Genomic DNA, 25,840 nt, shown 5'->3' with positions numbered 1-25,840 from the left:
CAGTGTCCCAGTAACGAAAAAACTCTTTAGTGTGGGATATGGAGTCAGCACGGAGTACTAGAGTGTGGTTGGAGGATTTATGCTTTCTATTTGAGATCCAGGACCCATGGAGGCAGGGTTCTCCAGTATGATCTCCACAGGTTGGAGAAGCGACACATGGTGCTCCGTCGATGATTCGGGTGGTCTGCAGACCAGCTGACGTTCATGATGTGTGCTTTCACGACCTCGTCCTTGTGGTTAAAAACCGAGGTAAAGACCTGTTAGAAATGCAAAAATGAACATGCCAATTTAAAAATTTGTCTCCGTTCTAAAAACCTAGTGCTCCCACTGGCTTACTTAGTTTAGCTTACTAGCTCAATGCAATATTAAGCGAGCGATTTGGAACCAATTTAAAATTTGTAGGTTTTGAATTTAAATTGCACTGTTCACAATTGACTTCAACCAAATGTAAAATTAGCACGTTGCTAAACTAACTGCAATACATGATGAAATGCAGGAAACAAACAAATGTTTGCAAAAACTGACTAGTACTAAGTGAATAATTATGCATAAAGGTGTATCTGTTTGGTCAGCCATTTAGGATTTTATAGTAGCCCTGTCACAGTGCATTATGGGAATGTCTAAGTATATGATTCTCTCTTTAATCTTAATGAGAATTGTGCCATCCATAGCTGAATTATTGCAGACATCCCAAGTCTCCCAGAACTTGAGGGAGAACACATAGTTTTTCGCAACATATTTGGAAAGTCTCCCCGCATATGCATAGAGACTCCCGGATGCCTGCATAGTCTCCCCCAGGTCCTCAAATATGTCTTGCACCCCTCCATTGTAATTCAGATAAGCCTTGCACCAACCACCCCCTTCAGATATGTCACCACCCCCTATCCAAATATGTTGCGATTCCCCGTCCCCCCCCCCCCCCCCCCCCCCCCGCCCCCTCCAACATCCCGCAAATCATCTATGTCCCACCCTGAAATGACTTTTCCCAAGTTGGGATGTCTGTTATTGTGTAAGACTCAAGGACAAAGTAATTTTGTACTGAACGATTAATTATGTAAATCATTTCTGCTTTATTGGCCATTTTGGATGTTTTTAAACAAACCTTGTTGCAGTGCATTATGGAATTATCTAAGCATACCGGTGTGTGAAAATAACACACCTTAGATGGCAACAAAAAGTTTGCTGTATAGGGAATCGACTATGTTTTGAAAGCGATTTGTAGACCAACAATATATAATGATAACGATTTCAAATGAATCCAACCCCAAATCACAAAGCACCAAAAGAAGAAATTCAACTTTACACACCTGAATTTTCCCAAGAGCACCAATAGCAACCTCAGGTGGCAATATGACCGGCTTTGCATAGGTTCCTCCAATCTGTCCAAAAGCAACATCATTAATGTTATGTTACAAACACCCCTAATTCACACCATTTTTGTAGCCCTAAACCTACTGATCCAATGTTTGAGAGTGTGAATGTTCCCCCCCGTGAGGTCAGAGGTCCCCAACTGTCCCGATGCTCCCAATATCTGAAGGCGGTTGAGCTCCACTGCGATCTCGAATACACTAAGCATCTGTATGTTCTTTACATTGGGAACCAGAAGACCTTGGCTCGTGTCCATCGCCAGTCCGATATTATGAGCAGCCTGGAGGAGAGGACCGATGGTCAATGATCTACCTTGACTGAGTTCAAATGATCTTAATTTAGAAAGAAAACTTGCCTTATAGGTGATATTGTGCAGTTTTCATCAAAGATGAGTTGAGAATGGGAAAATGGAGGAGGGCGAGAGATGCTGCCTGTGTACGAAGACGACGCATATCAAAACAAGTTATAATCAAAGGTTTTTATACAACAAATTGCTTTCTTTTGTACCTTGATGAAGAAGGGCATGTAACTGAGCTTCACTCCTCGTGATTCAGTCAGACCTTTTGAGTTCAGAGCGCAACCGGACCAACTGGCTCAGATCTACTTCATCTTTATAGCCAAAGTGAGGGATCTTCAGTGCTGCTGACATAGTCTTAACCATCGCCTTCTGAAAGCCTTTGTTCAAAAAAAACTTTCATTAAAGATTTCCAAGTATGAACCGAGTTACAAATCAAAACAAGCCAGCAAACAAACCTTTAATGGGTTCAGTGTGGTCTTTGCCCGTAAACACAGGTTTAGGGATCACAGGAATAGGTACACTCGGTGGAATCGCTTTCGCAGATGGAGTTAAAGGTGCTGCGGCTGCAGGAGGTGGAGGACGAATCTCCTGGAAGGGAGCTGGAGGTAAAATGGCCCCAGTTTGTTTGGCGATGAAGTTCAGGATATCCTCTTTGAGAATGCGTCCATCTTTTCCAGTGCCGACAACTTCACTTAGTTTGATCTGTAAGGAAAAGACGTTGATGCAAATGGAGCTTTTGAGTACATGCAACAACTTGCATTACATATCAACGAAGCTGGAAAAAAGAATAAATGCTGCTAATATTAGTTCCCCACTGAGAGGTCAATAGGTCTGATGTGCATGATGTTGACCAATAGGAGCATAGCAGCTCTTTTGTACATGGTTTTTAGACATGGGCCGCATCCGAAATCGCCTACTACTCAATAGATACTGCATTTGAATTTAAACGTACTACTCAGCTGTTCTAGAAAGATACGTTCTATACAGTATGAATGCGAGTAGTATGAATGGAACTTGGATGTACTACATGAGCCATTTTGTCATGATCACATGACCTACCCATGTCGGTTGCATAGCTTCACTCCCTTTCATGAATTCTCTCGGGGCATCATGGTATAGCGTAGTGTCTATCTGATGCACACTTCAGATTCTCACCGGAAGTAGTAGGTCACCCAGGTACTTCGCGCATACTGATTTTCGGCGTGCATACTGATTTTAGCATACTATATAGTATGGAAGTATGCGATTTTGGACGCAGCCAAGATCAAAAACAAAAATAATCAATGCATTTAAAATGGTTGATTATCCCATGGTAATTTGCCAATACAGTAGACAACATTTGAAGTAGATCAAAAAGGTTTTCAAAATTGTAGTAAGTCTAAGGGTGTTGGTGAAAAAGGTTTTGATTCACTTCAAATGTTGACTCCTGTAGACAAGTTAAAATTAGTAATAATGCTCAATTCGATTTTTGTCGATTACGATGTATTGGATTTCCCTTCTTTACATAAGTCACAGGAAGAGAGAGAGCGCATGCACAAGGGAGTGATTATTTATGTGCGTGTAAATGACTGATATCTAACAGCTCATAGTAACGTGTGTTAGCTACCTCTTGCTAAATATTTTGCAGCATACATTGCAAGTTGGTTGATCAATATCAGCTCCTTGTGAAACATGTTGGTCTCCTCGAGATTACACTGATGAATGAAGGCCCTGCAACTGTCACTAAGTTACAATGATTACAATTAATGTTTGAGGGAAGTCAGACTTCGAAACGTAATCAAAACTGACTGGATCTACCTGTCCATTAAATGACTTTATTGCACACCTTCCAGCCAATCAGAATCAAGAATTTCAACAGACCATGGAATAAGGTGGAATTATGAAAGAAAGGACAGGTTGATGGCACTATGGGAACAACACTGCTACCTTTACATTCCCCCAAATGACTAACATGACAGGATCTACAAAGCAAGCTGCATTGGTAGCCATCGCTTGTTTACATTTTATATCTAAAGCAGCCTATAAGAGACCATGTTTAAAAAGTTTTGTTTTGTCGGAAAGCAAAATGTATCTGCAACACGTTAGGAATTTAGTAGTCAAAAATGTATTCACTAGACACTTTCTTGTCAACACTTCACGTTTCTGGTAAAACATGGTGCAATTCATAGTGTGCTTCCTGCAGGTGAGTGGGCTTGACAAACCACTTGTAGGACACACTCTCTCTTTTCTGTATGCTAGGAGAAAAAAACCTAACTAACAGACATTTATACTGTATACTGCTGCTCTTTAATGATTTTAAGTTCTTATATCTACTTAATAAATACATGTAAAATGTAAATGATTGCCATAGTGGTAACCACAGCGTGGACTAGACAAGTGTATGTCAAGACAGAAAGGCTAAATGGATTTATTCTAGATCTGGGCTTGTCTGATTTGCTACACACTTCACCCTGCCCCTACTTGTGGCCATAGTAACAACACCAATTCCTCTAACTATGTGATGCTGACAGGCTAGCCATCTTTTTTCTAGCACTCTCCACAGAGGATGTACGACTGTCTATAGAAAGAAGCTACATCTCATGACGCTGATTTATAATGCTACTCCACTGCCTAGCAACTTCCCGTCCTGCGCTCGAGTTTATGACCTCTGATGACAATAGCGAAACAACCCCCCCACCACCGATGTTGACAGCCATTTGATTTCTGTTAGCTAATGCCCAACTTTCAAATCTAGTTTAAAACATGATGGAATTAAGAGTGAACATTCTATAGGAAATAAGGTAGGACATTACTTGATTTATACATCAGGTTTGATTTTGCTATGGTTTTTAGATAATAATGTTGTTTTTAAATGTATGTTTTTTTTGTTTGTTTTTTTCATTAGGTTTGAGTCATGTATTTTAAAGTTACCCTTTTTTATTTGAATATATTGATTTTCATGTTTTAGTCACTGTGTGTAATTACACACACACACACACACACACATATATATATAATCCTAATATTTCCCAGTGATGGGTTGCAGCTGGAAGGGCATCCGCTGTGTAAAACATATGCTGGATAAGTTGGCGGTTCATTTCGCTGTGGCGACCCCCTGATTAATAAAGGGACTAAGCCGAAAAGAAAATGAATGAATGATATAAGCCTAATAACATATGTTGTGTTCCAATATATTTTGATTAATCTGTTAAACTCAGATATGCTTCGGATATAAACAAATACAAAGCTGTAATTTTTTTTAAAGACATATTATAATATATACACACACAAAAAGATAGATTTATGGACATTTGTGTGATGTATTCAGCTTTGAGTAACATTTTATAACAAGGTTTCATTAATTAATTTTACACTCATCGGCCACTTTATTAGGTACACCTGTCCAACTACTTGTCAATGCAAATCTCTAATCAGCCAATCACATGGCAGCAACTCAATGCATTTAGGCATGTGGACATGGTCAAGACGATCTGCGGCAGTACAAACCATGCATCAGAATGAGGAAGAAAGGTAATTTTAGTGACTTGATTTTGAACGTGGCATGGTTGTTGGTTGCAGACGGGCTGGTCTGAGTATTTCAGAAGCTGCTGATCTACTGGGATTTTCATGCACAACCATCTCTAACATTTACAGAGAATGGTCCGAAAAAGATAAAATATTCAGTGAATGGCAGTTCTGTGGGGGCAAATGCCTTGTTGATGCCAGAGGTCAGAGGAGAATGGCCAAATAACCACTCGTTACAACCAAGGTATGCAGAAGAGCATCTCTGAACGCACAACACATCAAACCTTGAGGCAGATGGGCTACAGCAGCAAAAGACCACAACGAGTGCCACTCCTGTCAGTTAAGAACAGGAAACTGAGACTACAATTCCCACAGGCTCACCAAAACTAGACAATAGAAGATTGGAAAAACGTTGCCTGGTCTGATGAGTGTCAATTTTTATTTTCTTGGCACATTTTGGGCCCATTGTGAGTACTGTTGCTAACCATGTCCATCCCTTTATGACCACAGGGTACCCATCTTCTGATGGCAACTTCCAGCAGGATAACACACCATATCATAAAGCGTGAATCATCTCAGACTGGTTTCTTGAACATGACAATGAGTTCACTGTACTCAAATGGCCTCCACAGTCACCAGCACTCAATCCAATAGAGCACCTTTGGGATGTGGTGATACGGGAGACGACAAATCTGCTGCAACTGCGTGATGCTATCATGTCAGTATGGACTAAAATCTCATAGGAATATTTCCAGTACATTGTTGAATCTATGCCATGAAGGGTTAAGGCAGTTCTGAAGGCAAAAGAGGGTCCAACCGGGTACTAGTAAGGTGTACCTAATAAAGTAGCAGTTGAGTATATATTTACTAACATGCACTAAGTATACAGTCTTGTACAGCATTTATTAATCATAGTGTAATACTTACTAATGCATTATTAAAATACAAACATATGCTTGTTAGTTAATGCACTGAGTTAACAATAATTAACAAATAAACAATTTTAACGTTAACAAAGATGAATATATATTGTAATGAATGCACTGTTCATTGATTGTTTATCTTAGTAAATACCTCAACTAACTAAATACTTTACAACTGGATAATTATTTTAAAGTGTTTTTAAAACAAGTGTTTTTTTTTTGCCATTTTTGTTAACTGAAAAACAGCTGAAAATGCAAAACAGAAATAATTGATAAACCTATAATACAATATAAATAATTTAATAAAATATATCACACAAATAAAAAATAAAAATGAGAACAAATAAATTTAAAATGAGGTACAAAATTAAAACAAAAAATTGAGCTAAATAGAAATATTCAATTGACTAAATGTAATTAATGTCCAAAAAACAAAAACTTCAAACTTCAAAATAAACTAGATATATTACATACACCTTTTTTACACCATTTACATCCAAATGCAGCAGTTTTAGCATGAGAGAAATCATATACGTACATTGTTTCCATGGCTAGTCGTCTGACAGCAGGAGTGGCCTGAGTCTTGTGTCCTTTGATCTCCTGGTGCGTGTGCTCTTCCTGAGACACTGCAGGCGTCTCCACCACGTCCTCCTGAGGACCTTCAGCTGTAGAAGTCAAAGAAAATCTCAACCAACTCAATACAAAAACCAACCATTACTCAAAACTGTCAACTTCTTACCCCGACCGGCGTCCGTTTCGATGTCCACAAGAGGTTTACCGACGAGGGCAATGGAATCAACATCATAGTAGAGTTTGCGGATTACTCCATCATAGCGGCTGGTGATGGTGACGGAGGCTTTGTCACTCTGCACTTCACAGATACTGTCGAACTGAGAGACTTTATCGCCTTCTTTCACATACCTGATGATGAGAGCATAATAATATGGATAATTGTGCCCTCTGCTGGTACTTGTGTACAAGTAAATTAAAGAATTAATTAACAAAACTGACCATTCTTTAACCGTCACCTCCATAATTCCTTCCCCAATGTCGGAGAGCTTGAATTGTAAAATTGGTCGTGCTGCGACTGCAAAAAAAAAAACAGCGTAAAGTTATAATGAATACACTCTGCTAATTCAGAACTAAGAGATGGGCTTCACAGGTAGTTTAAGGAACAAAACTTTGCAGATGCTTTAAATAGGATTTTTGAACACATTTCCTGTTTTGGAACCAACTATGTGATAAAGTAACTAGGTGTCAAGAGTTTCTTGTTAAATTATCTAAGATATTATATTCATGACAAAAACTGTAAGATATATTGAACCCCTTAAAATTCTGACAGAAATTTGTTGATGAACATGTCTGTATTGCAGCTGACAAGGAAAATGTAATTATTTTGTCAGTTGAAAGTGAATATTTATATTTATCATTCAGGTAAAATGTTTTTTTTTTTTTTTTTTAAAGATGTTTTGTTAGTTTTATTAGAAATAAATATGTAATTTCATATATTTAACCCTTTTTGAGCAGTCATGAGTAATAAATTCCAAAACATGTGAATGTATTAATATATTTGTTCTAGTTATGTTTAAATACTGTAATAATAGCTAAAATAAAATGTTAAAAAAATAGATACAATGACAATTAAAATGACCTTTAAATTCTTGTGATCATCGAAATAAAAAAATACATTTTTCATCATAGCTTTCAATGTAATTTCAAGAATTTCTTATTGAATGAATAAAATAAAAAGACATTTTTGCATGGTGCGGCACGGTTCAGCACAGCTCACATTTCGTACCTAGTACTGTTTTTATAACTACCTCAGGTGAGGTTTCAAACAAGCTATATCATTACCAAAACATGACTTTATATTGGTCATGTTTTGAGATTTGTCACTACCAGCGATTTGTAACATGAGACACAAAGCCTGCTATATTTAAAAATACCATAAAGTGCTGTGAAATGTGCATTTTTGTTCAACTGAAACATGAAGACAGGGTGAAACCAGAGGTATGTAGAGTAACTCCTCCTCTTCTTAAAATAAAACAGCCAATAGCATTATGTTTTAAGTAGTTGAGCTCAAGTGCATCAAATGAGAAGCATCTTAAATGTGGGTGGGGCATGGCAGACTCAGACAGCATTTGATTGGTCAAAAGATTTGATGAGAAACTGAAGTATGGGGTGATGTCAAAAAAAAATTCATCCATTTAGGCGGAAGTGATAAACTTCAAGCTTTGAATGTTTAGATTTTCTAAATGCAAATTTTGTCACTGTTTTGGAGCACACTCACTTATAAATATCATTAAAACAGACATACTGTTACCAACATCGAATCAAAACTTTATTTTGATTTCACCACTACTTTAAATAGTCAGCTTCAGCACTGTTGGTTTGCAAAGCAAGAGTAGGAAGACACCTGAATGAAAGCTTTTCAGAACGTTTTTTAACAGTAAAAGCACTACTAAACTGCAGCAGAAAAATGCAGCCTTGCCGAAATGCAGTGGAAAAGCAGCATAAATGTAATGACACCATGGTAAAAACATGTTAACGTTCAAAACCTTTTCATTTTTTCACAGTCACCATATGGTTTGAGGCAAAAAAAAACATTATGAGGTTTAAACCAAATAAATTTGCTTTAAAACTCACCATAGCTAGTGTGAAGATAGCGATGCTGCCGTCCAGCAATAAGGGAATATGAGTGAGGTCTGAGTACAAGACAAGTGGCTGGCAGTTTCGAGCAGCAGTTTCTGTGCAGGCGTGCAGAGACCTGAAATACAGCACAGAATAGCATTAATTTACGTATACTTGCACTTTTTAAATGAATACATCAACACTATGAACTAGTGTGAACCAGTGTCTGTAAATGATACTCTACAAAAAAAAAAAAAAAACAATTATTCAACAGAAGAGTGTACTTTTCATTATAACAATAAATTTAGGTAAAGTTGGTTTTATATTAACACATTCGTTCATTTTTCAATAGTGAAAACTTGTGACATGCTCTCTATATTGTTTACCTCGCTACTTTGAATATATATATATAGTATGACTTCAAAACAACATTGAACACACTATGAGGACACATTTATTTCATTAAAAGTGAAAATTGGTTGTTTTTGCTTAATCATGAGCAAATTCGTTCTTCCAGTTTGAATATAAATTTTGAAGCAACGTCACGGCGATCAGATCATTGTGTAAATTCCAGTGTGGATACTGGATGTCTGTACAGGCTGGTGCAAAGTGAAGTCATTGAGTTTTCAGCATTAATTCTTGAGGAAGACTTGGTTTGAACCAATTTGCACGCTCTACTGTGAACGAGATGCTTCATTAATATACATGATATAGCTTTGAAGACTGTATTTACCTGTTACAGTGTTCAGAGAGACGCCACGCCAACCGTAATTCAAACAAGTGGAAGAAGAATTGTTCGGAGACGTGGGTCGTCAGTGTTGTGTTTAAAAATGAGCCGCAATGAAGTTTTTTTTTTTTTTCAATTTCCCCACGAGGAGAGCACAGCAACATAAATATGTTTGAAAGGAACATTTTTTACCCAAGAGCTTTTTGCATCTGGAAATGGTGAAATGCGGATTTGCTGCTCGTCTTCTTATAAAAAAAGATGAGGTTCCAGTAAGGGCTGTGCAAATAATCAAAATTCAGTTTTGATTTCGGCTTCTAACGGTTATGAAAAAACATTAATCGAGATAAACGATTATTGCATCATATATCACGCCCCCTTTCCAGTTGTACACATTTGTTGCTCTGAAAAGCTCAGTTTCGTGTCAAAATGACTAAAAGCATGTACTGTAATGTAACTTTTGTAGCGCGGGATGCGCATCGTACTTTGATGTACACTCGAATCATTCATGTTTTTTAAAAGCGCGAAAGAGATCGCCATGCTGTTGTGTGTGTGCGCTCAGCCTCAGAGACGAGCAGAGCACACACACATCTTAAGTCATCTTAATGTGAGCGCTTTAATGGTCAAATAAATGCCACATTTGTGTCAAAACGCGCTGTTTAGTGATTATTCATATTAACCCCCTTTTATGTAATAACAAGATTATTTAATCTATATTAGTTGAGTATCAAAAGACATGTGAAAGACAAACCATTAAACAGAACCGCCACTGCTCTTAAAGTGAACAACATTTCTGTTGCAGACTGTTTTAATCCTTAATCAAACAACAAAAGGAGAAAATCACTCACTGCTCTTGACTGAAGGACTTTTGTAGCAATAATTAAAGTTTTTTCTTACAGTGGAGATGCTTAAAGCACAGTTTGTTTCATATTTTATTCTATTGTATTTATTTCCCTTATTTACAGGGAGGAAAACAACTGTATATACTGTATACAGTTGAAGTCAGGATTATTAACCCTCCTGAGTAATAACCCTCCTGTATATTTTTCCCCCAATTTCTGTTTAATGGAGAGAAGATGTTTTCAACACATTTCTACACATAATAGTTTTAATAACTCATTTCTAATAACTGATTTATTTTATCTTTATCATGAGGACCAGTAAATAATATTTTACTAGATATTTTCAAGATACAAGCATTCAGCTTAAAGTGCGATTTGAAAGGCTTAACTAGGTTTATAAGGCAAGTTATTGTATAACAGTAGTTTCTTCTGCAGACAATCAAAAAATATTTTTAGCTGAAGGGGGCTAATAATATAGATCTTAAAGTAGTTTTAAAAATATTTAAACCTGCTTTTACTCTAGCTAAAATAAACAAATAAGCCTTTCTCCAGAAGAAAAAATATTATCAGACACACTGTGAAAAATGCCTTGCTCTGTTAAACATCATTTGGGAAATAATTATAAAATATATTAAATATAAAAAAAAAAAAAAATAATAAATAAATAAATAAAAATCACAGGTGAGCAAAAAAATTGACTTCACAATTATCGTTTGATTACTATTATGACCAAAATAATCGTGATTATGGTTTTTTCCCATAATCGAGGTGAAAATCAAGCTGTTGTGCACATAATTATAACTCCCCTTTTCATGCAAACCCTTTCCCTCTTTCGCCACTTGACATCCCACCTAAACAGAGCAGGACTCACACACTTTCCAGACTTTTTACAAACTAGAGGTGAGAAAACATCCTGCTGAGACAGAGAGGGGTTTCATGGCCCTTTGACTGGCTGTGAACAATGTTGTACTTTGACTGTGGTTGGCTGCTAATATAATTTCCCTGTTTATAATTTTGTAAAGAATACTATTCTGAAATTATATTATTGAGGAGAAAGTCTGAATGTGCGAATATAAAACCAACTTTAGCTCAGTTAATAATAAATGTTCCAGGATCTGCAACTTTTTACCATAGCATGAATAATAAATGCCCATAAAGACCCATTTGTTGACCAACTAAACACTTCATTTAAGCATTTATACAAAGTGGACTCATAATGTTTGAGGTGTGTCGTTATCAGCAACAGTTTAGATTTCTTAATGTTGTTTACACCTTGGCAAGTCTCCACAGCTCATGCATGTCCAGTGTTCGTCCCTTCGCTTTTATACTCGCTTACAGACGTCGACTTGCGCACAAATGGTCTTTAAATTTTAGCATATGCGTTCAGACATCATTGCAACTGTAAGGTGCGTGCAAAATAAATTGAAAAAAACTTACCAGGCGTCTCATAAACACGAATGGAGCCCGCACAGTAATGACCGCCGCCATCTTTTCCCCAGCGATTTGATGCAACCGGAAATGACGTCACTCTCACGCCCCGCTTCGCTGACCAATCGGAGAGCTTTTTTGGCCAAGGGCAAATTTTTTTCCTGACAATTCTGATATAAAAAAACTAATAAATAGAAGTTTTTATTAAATAGTGCGTAAAACCTGTGCTGGATAATTTGAAGGTTCATTCGCTGTGGTGACCCCGGATTAAAAAAGGGACTAAGCCGAAAGAAAATGAATGAATTGAGGACAATATGTTATATAGAATATAAAATGCATATGAATGCAAAATTATATAAATAAAATAGTGCAGGGAAAAAAATTATCGCAATTAACCGCATCCAAAATTAATGTTTGTTTTGACGTAATTACAGTAAGTGTGTGTACTTGTTTATTTATTATGTATGTATAAATACACACATGCATTTAAATACACACATGCATTCACATATTGAGAAAATGTTTATTTATATTTAGATATAAAATGTATATGACACAAATTATATATTAATTTAAATATATCTCTATGTAACAAAATTGTTTTGTAAAGTTTTGTTTCTATGTATGTGTGTATTTATATATATATATATATATATATATATATATATATATATATATATATATATATAATTATATATATATATATATATATATATATATATATATATAACACACGCACATACATTGTCAAAATAAACTTTTATTTTGAATTTGATCAATCATGAATAATCTTTGACCAGAACTAAAATAAAACATTATTTTTTAAATTTAATACATACATTTTAAGTAAACTACTAAAAAATCAACTATTAAAATGTAACAGAAAGACAAGACATTAAATTATTACAAAATAAATAAAATAAATATCGCTCACCAAATTGCTTTCCAAATTCTACTGAGCCGAACAGTTTAGTGAACCGGTACATATGAATCATCCACAAGATTAATCTTTGCCCAGCACAAAAATAAAACAGTATTTTCTTTAATTAAATACATACATTTTTAAGTAAACTACTTAAAATTAACGATTAAATGTAACAGAAAGACACTAAATTAATAGAAAACAAAATAAATATTAACAGAAATATGATATAAATATTATTATAATTAAATAAATACATAAAACCTTGATTTGTTTTCTTAAATGAACAAAAGAAAAGAAATTTGAAAAGAAATTATATTATTATTAAACATATATATAAATGTATTAAATTAAACGTTATTAATCATTAAATACATTTTAAATAAATAAATAAAAAAGAAATAAGAAACAAAGACAAAAATAATACAAATATTATATTAAACAAATCTATTATTACTATTATTATTATTATTTTATTAATATTAGATATATGGATTTGCATTAATATAATTTATATATATATATATATATATATATATATATATATATATATATAAATGTAAATTAAATTAATGCAAATTCATATACAGTGCAATTCATATTAATTGTTAGTGCCGTAAATGTTAAATTTATCATAGTTTTTCAGATGATCCACAAATTATCTGCAGTTTTAATGTCATATTTAACCATATTTATTTAAATTTAGGTTTAAGAAAATATAGTGTCATTTTTTGACATTATGTGTCAGAAAATATAGCTCAATGAATCCTCCTTTACTGATCTGTTAATTACGAATCGGACAAAAGTTTCGGTTCAATGAATCAGTCACACTAAACAAATGACTTTTTGTGTTTGTTCAAACTACTTATTTAAAATGACCCGATTTTTTTTGGTACAACTTAATTGTTTTTATGTTCAATCCAAGTTTGTTAAGTTAACATAAATGGATTTGTGTTGAGAAAAACGTGAATGAATGTTTAGAACTCAGGCATTTTTTACAGCGTAGTTCACAAATCGCTCACCAAAATTCTACTGAGCCGAACGGTTTTAGTGAACCGGTTCATACGAATCACCCAAAAGTTTCAACTCAGCAGAACGACTCGTCCACGAATTGGTCCTCGCTCATCTGCGCATATGCCCAAAGCCCGTCCACCATAGCAGTGTGACTGGCAATACTAGTTGCCAGAGTGTGACCGTGCTGCCAGAATTCGCTCATTTCTTATTTGTGGGAAAGACAAGTCCGTCTGCGCTTATTTCTGTCGACTCAACCGCGCGTCTAACTTTAATCCTCTTTAAATCCAGAAGAAGAGCTTCCTCTCGTGCTACAGCTTTTGTTGAGGAGTTCGCGTTTGTCGCCGGGCATTGTTTTGCGGCCATACGCCGGTTTATATTAACTTCACACAGAGTAAAAGTCGCGCTCGGTCTCTTCTTATTTCCACGCGCACTTTAATACATCCTCACAATTTCTCGGTTTTCTCGAAAATGGCCGCAAACTACGTTCGAGATGGACGGAAGTGTAATGGAAGGGGTGAGTGTTCATTTTCCACTCTTTTTGTTTTTTAATATCTCCCTTTAAAGTTTAAAATGTTTAGTATGTAATCATGGCATCACCTACATTTGATTTGCCTGGTGTCGCTAATATTTAGCTAACTAAATTTCGATGTTTGTGTTTAAAGGGGGACAGATTTTAAGGGTGTCTGCGGCGCTGAGTTGCATCCAAGGGGCGTCAATCAAAATAAATAAAATCCGAGCCGGCAGAAGCACACCGGGTCTGAGGTAATGAAGATTTTGCTTTTAAATACTGTAAATTTGTATTCCCCATGTAGCTTGTGTGGATAAACAGTTGGTTTGTGTGTGCCTAACCATCCTCCATTTTGCTCCCCCTTTTCCTATTCAACAGTGAATCGTGATTGAAACAAAGCCAAAGTTGGTGTTGGAGTCTAGTTACTCATTACGCGTTACTTTAACGTCAACCCGCTAGACAAATGACTGCTTGTCAGTTAAAGTTGTTTCATGTTGTTGTTTATCCGATAAATATGCTGTTAAATACCTTTTACCATGAATTTTTAATGTGCTCCTTTGTTAGTTGGCACTGAGGCACATGGCTACTTTCCATGTTGAGCTTCACATTTATCTCTTTAAGCGATCTGTATTTGTGTCAGAGCTTTTTTAATGGCCCATGTTTTGTTGTTGCTTGTTATACATTATGCCTAAATTTAGAAATGTTGTCAATCTGAAGAGTTTGAAACCCAATATGGAGTAATTTACTGTCAGTAAGCAACAGTGTTTTAGGTTAAAATTGTTAGACTTCAAATTGTACTTCTGATGCACTAGCTGAGTTTCCATTACCCTTCAAATTGTGTGAATTGAAACTCTTGAGTTAAAAAATGCACCCAATGGAAACTAATTTCTTACAAAAATTCCTATATGCCTATATCACAAAGTTTTTACACTAACATAAGGTGTTTTTACAGGCAATTCGAAAAAGAAATATTTCACAAACCTTGTTCGCCCTGCCAGATGTAAAGTCAATCATTTTATGTTTTTTGATCAACATTTAAGGAATAGTTCACCCAAAAATGAAACTTTTGTCATCATTTACTCAGCCTTTACTTAATTTAAACCATTATGAGTTCTTTCTTTTGTTGAACACAAAAAAGATGTTTGAAAAATGTTGGAAACCTGTAGCCATTGACTTCATCGTATTTGTTTTCTACTAACTATGGTACTTTTCTGTTGTTAGAAAACGTATGAAACTGTAGGAAAAACAAATCTAAATCATAGGAAAACTATGGTCTTCTGATCTTACTATGGTAGTCTGACCTATGGTTTTCAGCTTTTTTTTTAAGTGTCTTTTGTATTTAGAAAAGAGTGAAACTCCTAAAGGTTTGGAACCACTTGAGAGTACACTTATTTTCCTAAGTGAACAATCCCTTTAATAAAAATATTGCAACAGTTTTGTCCAAATCTCTTAATGGAAACCTGCCTGAAATGTATAACAACAATAAAACAAAACAATAATAGCTCCATTCCAATTGCTCTTCAAATTTAGCAAATTTAAAGGAATAGCTAATGAAAACTACCATATATGGCAAAAAATAAAGTTTTACGCTCACATTAAGATTATTTTTTAGGCATTTTAAAAGAATATTTCAGAATGATTTTTGCGATGATTGATCCTGAGAAAAAAGTTCATTTTAACCGCCATAAACATGGTTAATGGAAATATATTTTTTTTTCAATAGTTTTTAACTGTATTCAGAAAATCTCACAGAAGTTTTTCGCAAACCTGCAATGGAATCCAGGCTATCAGTAGAATAAAAATGATACTTAAAAAAGGTTTTTCTTTGCATTTTAAATGCGTTTCAAGTACAGACGACAGCATTGTCAAAATGATTTCCACCATTCAAACTTAATGACAAAAACGACCTAAAATGTTGTATTGTGTATTGCACACCTCCTGAACACACAATAGTTGTTTCACAATGTTTTTGTAGTTTACACCACAACAATAAAGTGCAAAATCAAACAAAAAGTGCTCAGGGGTAAGCTGAAATAATGTGATGGTCTTTGGGTAAGGGATTCATCAAAATAAACAGCAAAGTCAGTCCAGGCACTCAAAAAAAAATTGTGGACAAAATATTAAAAAGCTTTTATTGACATGCCTATTACTGAAATCTGCCCACACTTCGCCAAACAGTTGCCTTCATCAGGGTAAACAATACTAAAATAATATATTGAACACAAGGTCAAGTCAACAATCAAAATACCTTTCAATTACCTTGTGTTTTTTGGCTTATTTGTTTGTATAATGGTATATAAGTTACCTTTTGTGGTTAGTTGTTGTTATGCTATATTTCTTTATTATTACTGTTTTCTGTTTATTTTTGATTTTTTATAATAAATTATTTTCTTTTGGCGAGTATTTGGTTGATGCGTGTTTGTTTTGTTTTGTTTTTTCTCCCGTATTGCACAAAATTGTCAAAATGTAATTTTACTTCCGTCCTAGATAACATTGAGAAGTCGTAACAACCTGTCAAAACAAAAATGTAGCTGTTTTTAAAAAATTGCCATTTTCAGGCCACCAAAACAGCGTTGTCTAGTAAATCAATAGCCAAAACAAAAGTTTTCAGTTGTTCTTTTGTAATCTCTGTGTTATGTAAACACCCTCCTCAGTTTTCTCTTCAGTTTGTTACCCCCACACACACCCACCCACCCCTCACCCCTTTCCTATTCAACGTCACCAGGCCTCAGCATCTGTCAGGTCTGGAGCTGCTGAGGGACATGTGCAACGGCAATCTGGAGGGAGCCACAGTGGGATCCTCTGAAATTACACTCACTCCGGGGAAAATCAAGGGCGGGAATCACATCGCTGACACCCACACGGCTGGGTAAGACACTTTTAGTTTTTTTTAATCCCCACTAAGCCATAGTTTGGGACACCATGACAAAGCATTTTTTGAAGGGGGGGGAGACTAAGTCTGCGTTTGTGGTCTGTCCTGTAGAAGTGTGACTCTGCTGATGCAGGTTTCGCTGCCATGTGCCCTGTTCGCTCAGGGGCCATCAGAGCTGTGCCTAAAGGGAGGAACTAATGCTGAAATGGCACCTCAGATCGACTACACAGTGAAGGTATCTGTAGATGTAAATTTGCATGTTGGCTTGATTCATCATTTGGATGTCCTTGTAATTCTTGTTTAATCCTTCTCAGGTCTTTAAACCAATCGTGGAGCGATTCGGAGTTCAGTTTGACTGCGATTTAAGAATGAGGTATTTAAAGATGACTTCTTTTAATTGCATTTGATTGTAAGTGTTAAAACTAAAAGCTCATTTTTTGTTGTTGTTGTTAAAACAGAGGTTATTATCCGAAGGGAGGTGGTGAAGTGGTGCTCAAGGTCAACCCGGCGAAGGAACTCAGTCCCATTAATATGACAGAAAGAGGGAACATCACTAAGATCTACGGCAGGGCCTTTGTGGCTGGAGTACTGCCATTCAAGGTAGAATAGCAGAAACCTTTTATTTTATTTAACTTGTGTATAAATATTATGCTTTTTTTAAAATACAAATTGGCTACAAAAATGCAACCACAACATGTTTTATACTTATTTTTATTAGAGAATACAACATTGCATAGAGTACAATACAGTGTAACAGTTTTTTGCACGTTAAACCATCAATTTCTAGCTACCAAAATGGTTGTAATACATGTACAGAACAAAAAACATCCTTAGGACATATAAAAGAAGAAAAAAATAGCTAAAAATAAATAATACAATAATAATAAAAAAAAGGAGAAACTGGAGAAAGGAAGCAAAAAGTGACCTTGTTCACCTATATGGAGTTCAGTATGGCTCATTATTGAATAATTAAAGGCATGACAGGAGAGCATCTCTTTAGGAAAATAGTTTTTTGAAGTCGTAATGCAAATGTTATTTGTTCTATTTGACACAGTTCCCACACTTTTTGAATACAAGTATTATATGATAGAGGTTCAGAATTTTGCCATCTGCATTTGATGAACTTCAAAGCTGCAGCAAGTAGGATTTGTAATAAGTACATTTTTGATCTGCCATCGAAGCCCTCAGGGCATACACCTACAGTAGCAGAGCAACTGTGGGATGCAACTACAACATTTAAAAAATTTATGCTTAACTGTATGTAATAAATTGAATTCAATTTTTTTTTGCTACATTGACCTTTGATTTTTGTGTTTTTTATGATGTGTCTGAACAATTTCTACAAAATGCTTTTTGATACAAATTAAACTTTACAAGTATAAATACAAGTTTTTTTTATCACTAGGAACTTTTATCACTTGGGTATAAATTACAAAATACTTTTTAATTTTTTTATTTTACGTTTTACATAAATTGCTTTCTGTTAAACACCTTTTTTTCTTTTCTTTTTGCCAAATAAGCAAATAATGCTATTTAAGTTATATTTATTTGGGTGGAAAATAAATTTATTTGGGGAAATCAACCATAACTTGTTTAACTTCATAATTTACACAACATATTGCACGTGATTAAATGATGGTCAAATTCGTCAGTATGATGAACTACTATAGTCATCCCCTTTTTGATATAGTTCAAGCATGTGCAAGCTCTTTTAGCTCAAGATTTATTCAGCCCCAGTGTTATAGAGAAAGATACAGGAAGTCGTTTTTACCAACAGTGATCAGATTGTTTAACCATAGTCATACTAGTTGAGTTATGCTGAATTGTAATAGTAATTTATTTGATCTATTTTTAGTATGGAGCGCTCTACTGTGACCCTGAATTTCTTTTGGGAAGTCTAGAAGTCTAAAACAATAATTTAGAAAAAAAAACACTTCTTAACCACATTGTGTTTTTGTGAATAGTGTGGGCATAAAAAGCTTTTCTTTTTGTAAATAGTTAATTTTTTTCATATATGCCAATACCACACAAATTTAAACACCCCAGTGCATAATTTATCTTTCGTAAGTGGCTTTTTAAAACGCTCAACATGCTTTTTGTTTTATTTTCCTGATGAGATAATTAGCATTTCTTCCAACGCTATCTAGCATTGAAGACCTTGATAAAAAAGCACGTAAACCACAACATGCTTGGTCTTTTGCTTTTTAATCAGCATTGTTTAGAGAAAAGGTCATAGATGTTTATAAAACACTCCACATGTTTTTTTTAAAACTGCTATTAGTTTCAATATCAGCTTCAGTCGCTTTGTTCTTGATGTTCAGCTGGCAAAGGACATGTCGACGGCAGCCGTTCGCCACTATCAGGAAAGAAATTAAGGACTTGTACATCAACATCCAGTCTCTGCAAGAGAAGGACAAGGCCTGTGGCAATGGCAATGGGATCATGTGAGTTCGTCCTGCTTTAAAAACATCCGCCACAGTTGTTTTGCGGTTTCATTTTTAACTAACGTCTGTTATTTTCTCATCTCCTGGCAGAATAATTGCAGAATCATCCACCGGCTGCATATTGCAGGCTCATCTCTTGGCAAAAAAGGTAAGTGTTTGTCCACCTGCCAGTCCTGGAATTAATTCAGTGTCCGTAGTTTTGGCACTAGAGGGCGATGCGTCACAAAGAAAAAGCCTGTGGGCAGGAGGACAGCCTTAAATATGTTCTTCTACTGATATTTTTTTTTTGTAGTGATTAATTGAATTTAAGACTGTTTAAATTCAAATTTATTCATCTTCAGGTGTCTATGCTGATAAAGTTGGCATCGAGGCTGCAGAAATGTTGCTGAGGAACATCAGACATAATGGTTGTGTGGACGAGTTCCTGCAAGACCAGGTTAGAGATGCAAACACCCGACAAAACAATTGTGCTTGTCTGAGGAGTGGAGCTGTGCAGTTTCAACATGTATGACAATATCCTAATCATTATAATCATGTGATATGAGAGTTGGCTATTAATACAAATCCCATTAATTTTGAGCAAATAAACAAAAACACCTCATGAGAGTACTAAAGTATTCACTGCATTATAAAGCCTATTATATTAGGTTTTCTGCAGGCTTCACTAAGTAAAATTTAAGGCTTTTTAAGACCATTATGAATGTAATTTTAGACTTTTACAAATGCTAAGGTTTTTTTTTAGCGAATATCCCAGTTAGAAAAGATTTTCACTAGCCCTACCACATTTTTTTAAATACATTTAATATTACAATAATAATTTTGTTAGAATTTTTTTTTTTTGTTGTTGTAATTTTCAAATGTATCCATTTTTAACCCATAACTTTACCAAGATTAGAACAAAACATAGCTGTCAATTATTTCAGTCTACAATAATAATAAATTAATAGTAAAAAATAGGTCAGGTCAGTATCCTCAGCTGTAAATAAATGGAGAACTTTTAAACAAATGTTACTGTGAGTAAATATCGAACACGTAAACACAGGCAAATCAGCGCTGTTTAAGAACACACACAAATGCTAGCAGGAAATTGGCATTTTTAAAACTTTAGTATTGATTGTACCGAATTCCAGTATCGTGACAACCCTACTTGTTTGTGGCAAACTTCACACATTCGTGGCAAACACGTCACACACTCTACATCATTTGCTCCACCTGATCATAATTAGACTCTATTTGTGCTTTGCATTGACTTTGTATGTAACTTACAATGCAAATACTTAATTCCGCGTTATTTTTGAGCACAGCATAATATTATACACATGTTTTGTAGTAGTTTTGGATATGTGTGAACCGGGATGCCATATGTTCATTTTATCAACGTTTCACACCACTACTGCAAGTAGGTATGGGCCAGTGAACGATTCTGACGGTATGATAACCTTGCATTAGAACATCAGGGTTTCACTGTATTGTGATTACTGCTCTAAAATAAGTTCTATTTTTAAATATCGGGGTAAAAAACAACAACTTTTCCCCCATTGAACACAGTTTATTTTATTTTAATAAACATTTAAAATATTTTGAAGCAGTAAATGTTAAATTAAATGAAAAATGAGATCATTGACTTCTGCTGTCTTCATTAGTTTCAAAAACGCTGATTTCTTTACATCCTTGAAGATCTTTCTTTTCTTTGGGTTTAAAGTGAAGCCACTACACTGTTCAGCTCTATAGCATGCTTGGATGTTGGTTTATAAGCGGTTTGTTTTTCAGATGTTTGCTAAATCATGGCCTGACCAATAGCTTTTGATGTGGAGATACTGTTGCCCTAGAAATCTAAATAAAATAGTCATAACTTAAATATACCGAAGGAACAGTATAACAGAAAATGTTGGCAGTCTTAAAACCTTGACTTTTCCAAACTGCGGAAAATCTTAAAACTGGGAATTGTGCCAATCTTAATTAAAACCCTCCCAGCTGCAACCCATCACTGGGAAACATCCATACTCACTCAAGCTTACCCAATTCACCTATACTGCATGTCTTTGGACTTTTGGGGAAACCGTAGCAACCAGGGGAGAACATGCAAACTCCACACTGTAATGCCAATTGACCCAGCCGAGGCTTGAACCAGCGACCTTCTTGCTATGAGGCGATCGTGCTACTCACTGCACCACCATTACGCCTGCCATGCCTAACTGCAAGTTCATAATATTTAGTAATTCCTTTTTTTTTTTTTTTTTTACAGCTTATTATTTTCATGGCCTTGGCAAACGGTACATCCAGAATGCGAACAGGACCGATCACTCTTCACACGCAAACGGCAATCCATGTCGCCGAGCAACTGACGAACGTAAGTGGCCACATTTAAACAAGACCTTTTATTTTATTTATTTATTTTTTTGAACTCTCTGATACTTAAGTTCAGATTTTTGTATCTTTTACAGGCAAAGTTTGCTATTAGCAAAGCGGAGGACGAAAACGCCAACGACACCTACATTATTGAGTGCCAGGGAGTCGGCGCCACCAATCCTAGCTTGTAAACGCACAGATCGCTCATCAAAAAGGAGGACTTGTAGCACAGACACACTACTACTGTAACTGACTGGATGACGCAACGATATCTTTACGTTCTTCGCGATTGATGATTAGTTTTGCTCTGACCACCAAGTCAGTCCCTATTTGTCACGTCCCCCTTTTGTTGATACTCAGGGTTTTGTCTTACACTGTAACGAAACATCACCTTGGAATAGTTTTCACGCAATGTTCGCCAGTCCGATTTGCTTTTTCGCACGCTAACATGAGCCTTAAACTTTCATTCAACACTTCAGATTCTGCCGTTAACTATAACAATAGCATAAGCAATTTGCATGGACGTAGTAAAATACATGCATGTCACTGGTAAATTAAGTGCACTGTGTGTACAAGGAGGGGAAAAAAAAGATTCCCATCAAATTTATGGTTCCATGTAGCTACTTTTTGTTTTTTGTATTTGTTATTTAAGTCATTGCATTGGTAATTTCCCAGATTTCATTGCCATCTCTTTCTGTGCATTGAATTTCTTAGACGTGCACAGTTGGGATGTTTGTCATTTTGATTAATTTGTGGTAATTATTTTTACTTGTTATTTATAAGATGGAACTGCAGACATTTCAGTTTTTTTCTGCGCAATTGTTTCTGTGCCTTTTTCTTTGGTTTTGCTACTCTAGGTGACCATGTTCTTTTGGTATTTACATTATTAAAAAAACTTTGGAGGAGAAAAATGAAATAAAAACAGTGATAGACCACACGGATTCTGTCATTTGTTCAGTTTAAACTGTATTTAATCCATAAATAATATACTGTGTGATAATAAGTGCAAACAAAACTTAATCTAGATTAATATATATTTATAACATTTATAATGTTCATGAAGAAATTTTTGTTGTTTGAAAAATTTTTTTTTTTGTTACTTTTTGACAGAAACAGAACATTTTACATTTCAAAAATATACAATTTGCCGTATTGCACATGAAATAATAAACAAATACAACAATAGTAATAAGTAAATAAACAACATTGGGGGAATACTTTGTTCCAGATTCAATGCATTCAGCAGTTGTTAATGCAAAAATCAATCCATTTCTTCCAGTGTTTTAGAAATAAGTCCTTTTAAGTCTTAAAATAAATGTCAATTTTTCCATATTGCTTATTTCCTTCACAATTTCTATCCCATCACTAATAGAGGGGGTGTCATGCTTATACCAGTGTCTGGTAATACTCTTTGTGCTTGCCACATTTATTATATTTATTAACATCCTCCTCCACTACCACCACTTCATATTTCCAAGATAATTTGTAGTAAAGTCTTTTGGTGTATGGTATCCTAAGATCTTTCCAGAAAGGTTATATTTTTGCACAAGTCCAGAAAATATGGAGATGATCTACTGTACATCAACCTTCCCACATATTCTCCAACAAGTTTGAGGTGTGGACAATTGTTTGCTTTTAATTTTGGGGGATAATAAAAAAAATGTACCAGATTTTCCGAGCAAATTCTTTCCACCTCTTCGAAGGTAATTGTATGTTGTATCTCACAGGCAGAAAGTCATTTCTTCCACTAATTCTCTTTCCCATTTCTGCCTAATGTAGTTCTTTTCTTAATGTAGTTTCTGTTTTTTCCATTCTCCCTAAGGGCTTGGTAGTAGGAAGAAATTCTTTTACAATTATTGTTTGTATAATTAGTTTTATTAATTAGTTCAATCCGAAATGTCCTTTGCTTTATATTCCCTTTAAGAAAGAGCTACCCCTCACTGGCAAAGGTCCAGAATTTGCCATTGGCGCAGAATTTTTAGACACTATTTTCTCAGTTGTCCTATTTTGATTGCTATGCCATCATAAATGGTAAAAGTAACCTATAGAAGGTTTAAAGACCATGCAGACTCTGACAAGTGAAGTCAACTTTGGCTGTTGACCTACTGTTGTTAAATAGAAACAACATTTTACAAACACTTTTATTCTAAAATCTTGGAACTTATTCTTGAAAGCAAAATTGATCAATGAAATGGTCCTGAAGCACCAAAAGCACCCATATTAAAGCTAATTAGGCTGTTGTTTGTTATCCATGATGAATTTTCAAAATTTTCCAGAGAGGCTTGAAAAAAAACAGTAAAGCTTTCCATTATTGTTAGTCAATTTTAATAGTTTTTTTGTTCAAGTGGCCAAATTCTGACTGAGGAAAGTTGAATGTGGCTGGCCAGTTTGTTATTTGTTCTAATAAATGACAACAGGCTACATTTTTTTTTCTAATGATATATGATGTAATAAATTTGTATTTTAAAAATAAGTTGTTTTTTTTCACCATATTTTTTTTTTTATTCTAAATTTTTAGGAATTATTTTTGGTACATCAAAAACTGGTTTTGATGACCATCCGACAAGCTAATCCAGCTTAATATTGCTTAAAATGGCATTAAATATTTAAACCTCATATTAAATAGCAAATGAGGCGAATAACTGCAAAAAACAAAACACTTTTTGAATAAAAAAAAAAACCTACCCCATTCACCAGGCTGGCTACGGGTCTGCCTTTCAAAGTTATCTTGAATTTGCAGACAGCTGTTCAAGTCTTTATTGTCCAAATTATCATCAATTTTTTATTCTGAAAAACATTTAAATTGTCCTTGAGCCACAAATGTACATAAAGCAGTAATCCTTGGTTTATCCATCTTTTGAAACCGGCATCATTGAAGACCCGTTTAAAGTTAGGGTCCAATGCCACCCACCCATTAATGGAAATGTTTATTGGGATTGAATCTTAGAGTTTGTGTTTTTAATAGTGTATTTTATTTTTTAAACAATGTAAAATAATGAATTATTTTAACTAACAAACTTAAGAAGCTACTGACTGGAAAGATCACTACATGAAAAACATTAGTGGAGTTATTAAAAACTGTAATGACTGATTTTATATGTATATCAGATTTTATCATTAACCGTAGTGTAAATAAAATCCATTAGTGGTTAAATTTGTCAATTAATATCAAATTATTTTTATTTTCTATGTTTGTGACTTTAAGAGCACATTTAAAGCACTTTTATGCGTCTTACAGTCAAATAAGAAGCAACTAAACGACTTGTGTTCTAATGTAAAATCTCCCACATCGAGCTCACCCCAGACGGTCTACAAGTGTCAGCCGGACAGGAGAGTCGTTCGTCGGCTCTTTTGTTCTCCAGACCGGCACAAGTACAGCTGGCAGATGCCAGGACAATAGCAGGAGAAAAAGAGAATAGAAAAAGCCGTGTGAGGAGCCGTGAATATTCATTGAGCCGCGGGTCTGGAAAGGCCATTTCGACATTGTTAAAGCGAGCGGCTCCCGGTGGGGGGCGGGCAGTGGACGGGGCTTCAGGAGTGCGTTTCTAGATGATCATTGGCTGCTTGGAACGCATCTGTTGTGGCCAAGAGTAATTAAATACTGGAGGAGATGAAAACATTTGGTGTGGGGTGATCACTCAGACAAATCAGTCTTGTTTAAATTTCACAATTGTATAATATATATATATATATATATATATAATATATATATAGATATATATATATATATATATATAATATAAAATTATATTATTGGACAATATTTGATCGTTATTGTGTTTTACGAGTTTGCAATTTAGTGCACACAGATGACATCACAGGTGAAGGCTAATTTAGACACGACTGTTTACGGTCACTCTGGTTTTATTAGCTAAACTCGAACAGTGTGTTGGTTTTTAATAACCGTGTGGACTTCACTCTTGATGTAGATAAGATGTGCTGACAGCAGAAGCTCACTGTATTTACCATAGTGTGAATCTCCAAGGAGATGAATCCATTTCAATTATTTTTTT

At 35.1% G+C, this 25,840-nt stretch overlaps 2 protein-coding genes across 2 annotated transcripts; one reads left to right on the top strand and one right to left on the bottom strand.

Annotated features, from left to right (window-relative positions):
- Positions 1-69: 69 nt before the first annotated feature.
- Positions 70-11,822, bottom strand: dbt (dihydrolipoamide branched chain transacylase E2). The gene is given in 14 exon segments (XM_056448386.1): positions 70-257; positions 1,308-1,379; positions 1,456-1,488; positions 1,490-1,648; positions 1,724-1,742; positions 1,744-1,799; positions 1,876-1,932; positions 1,934-2,043; positions 2,122-2,368; positions 6,628-6,758; positions 6,833-7,014; positions 7,105-7,180; positions 8,740-8,860; positions 11,728-11,822. Coding segments are annotated over 14 exon segments (1,485 nt in total). The 5' UTR covers positions 11,779-11,822; the 3' UTR covers positions 70-86.
- A 2,300-nt stretch (positions 11,823-14,122) lies between these two features.
- Positions 14,123-22,764, top strand: rtca (RNA 3'-terminal phosphate cyclase). The gene is given in 13 exon segments (XM_056448569.1): positions 14,123-14,168; positions 14,317-14,416; positions 16,888-17,031; positions 17,146-17,269; positions 17,349-17,407; positions 17,493-17,634; positions 19,356-19,388; positions 19,390-19,478; positions 19,569-19,597; positions 19,600-19,626; positions 19,820-19,914; positions 21,724-21,828; positions 21,923-22,764. Coding segments are annotated over 13 exon segments (1,089 nt in total). The 3' UTR covers positions 22,019-22,764.
- The last annotated feature ends 3,076 nt before the right edge of the window (positions 22,765-25,840 follow it).

This window comes from Danio aesculapii, chromosome 22 (genome assembly GCF_903798145.1).
Source record: "Danio aesculapii chromosome 22, fDanAes4.1, whole genome shotgun sequence".
NCBI classification, from domain to species: Eukaryota; Metazoa; Chordata; class Actinopteri; order Cypriniformes; family Danionidae; genus Danio; species Danio aesculapii.
This window is presented reverse-complemented; position numbering and strand designations above follow the sequence as displayed.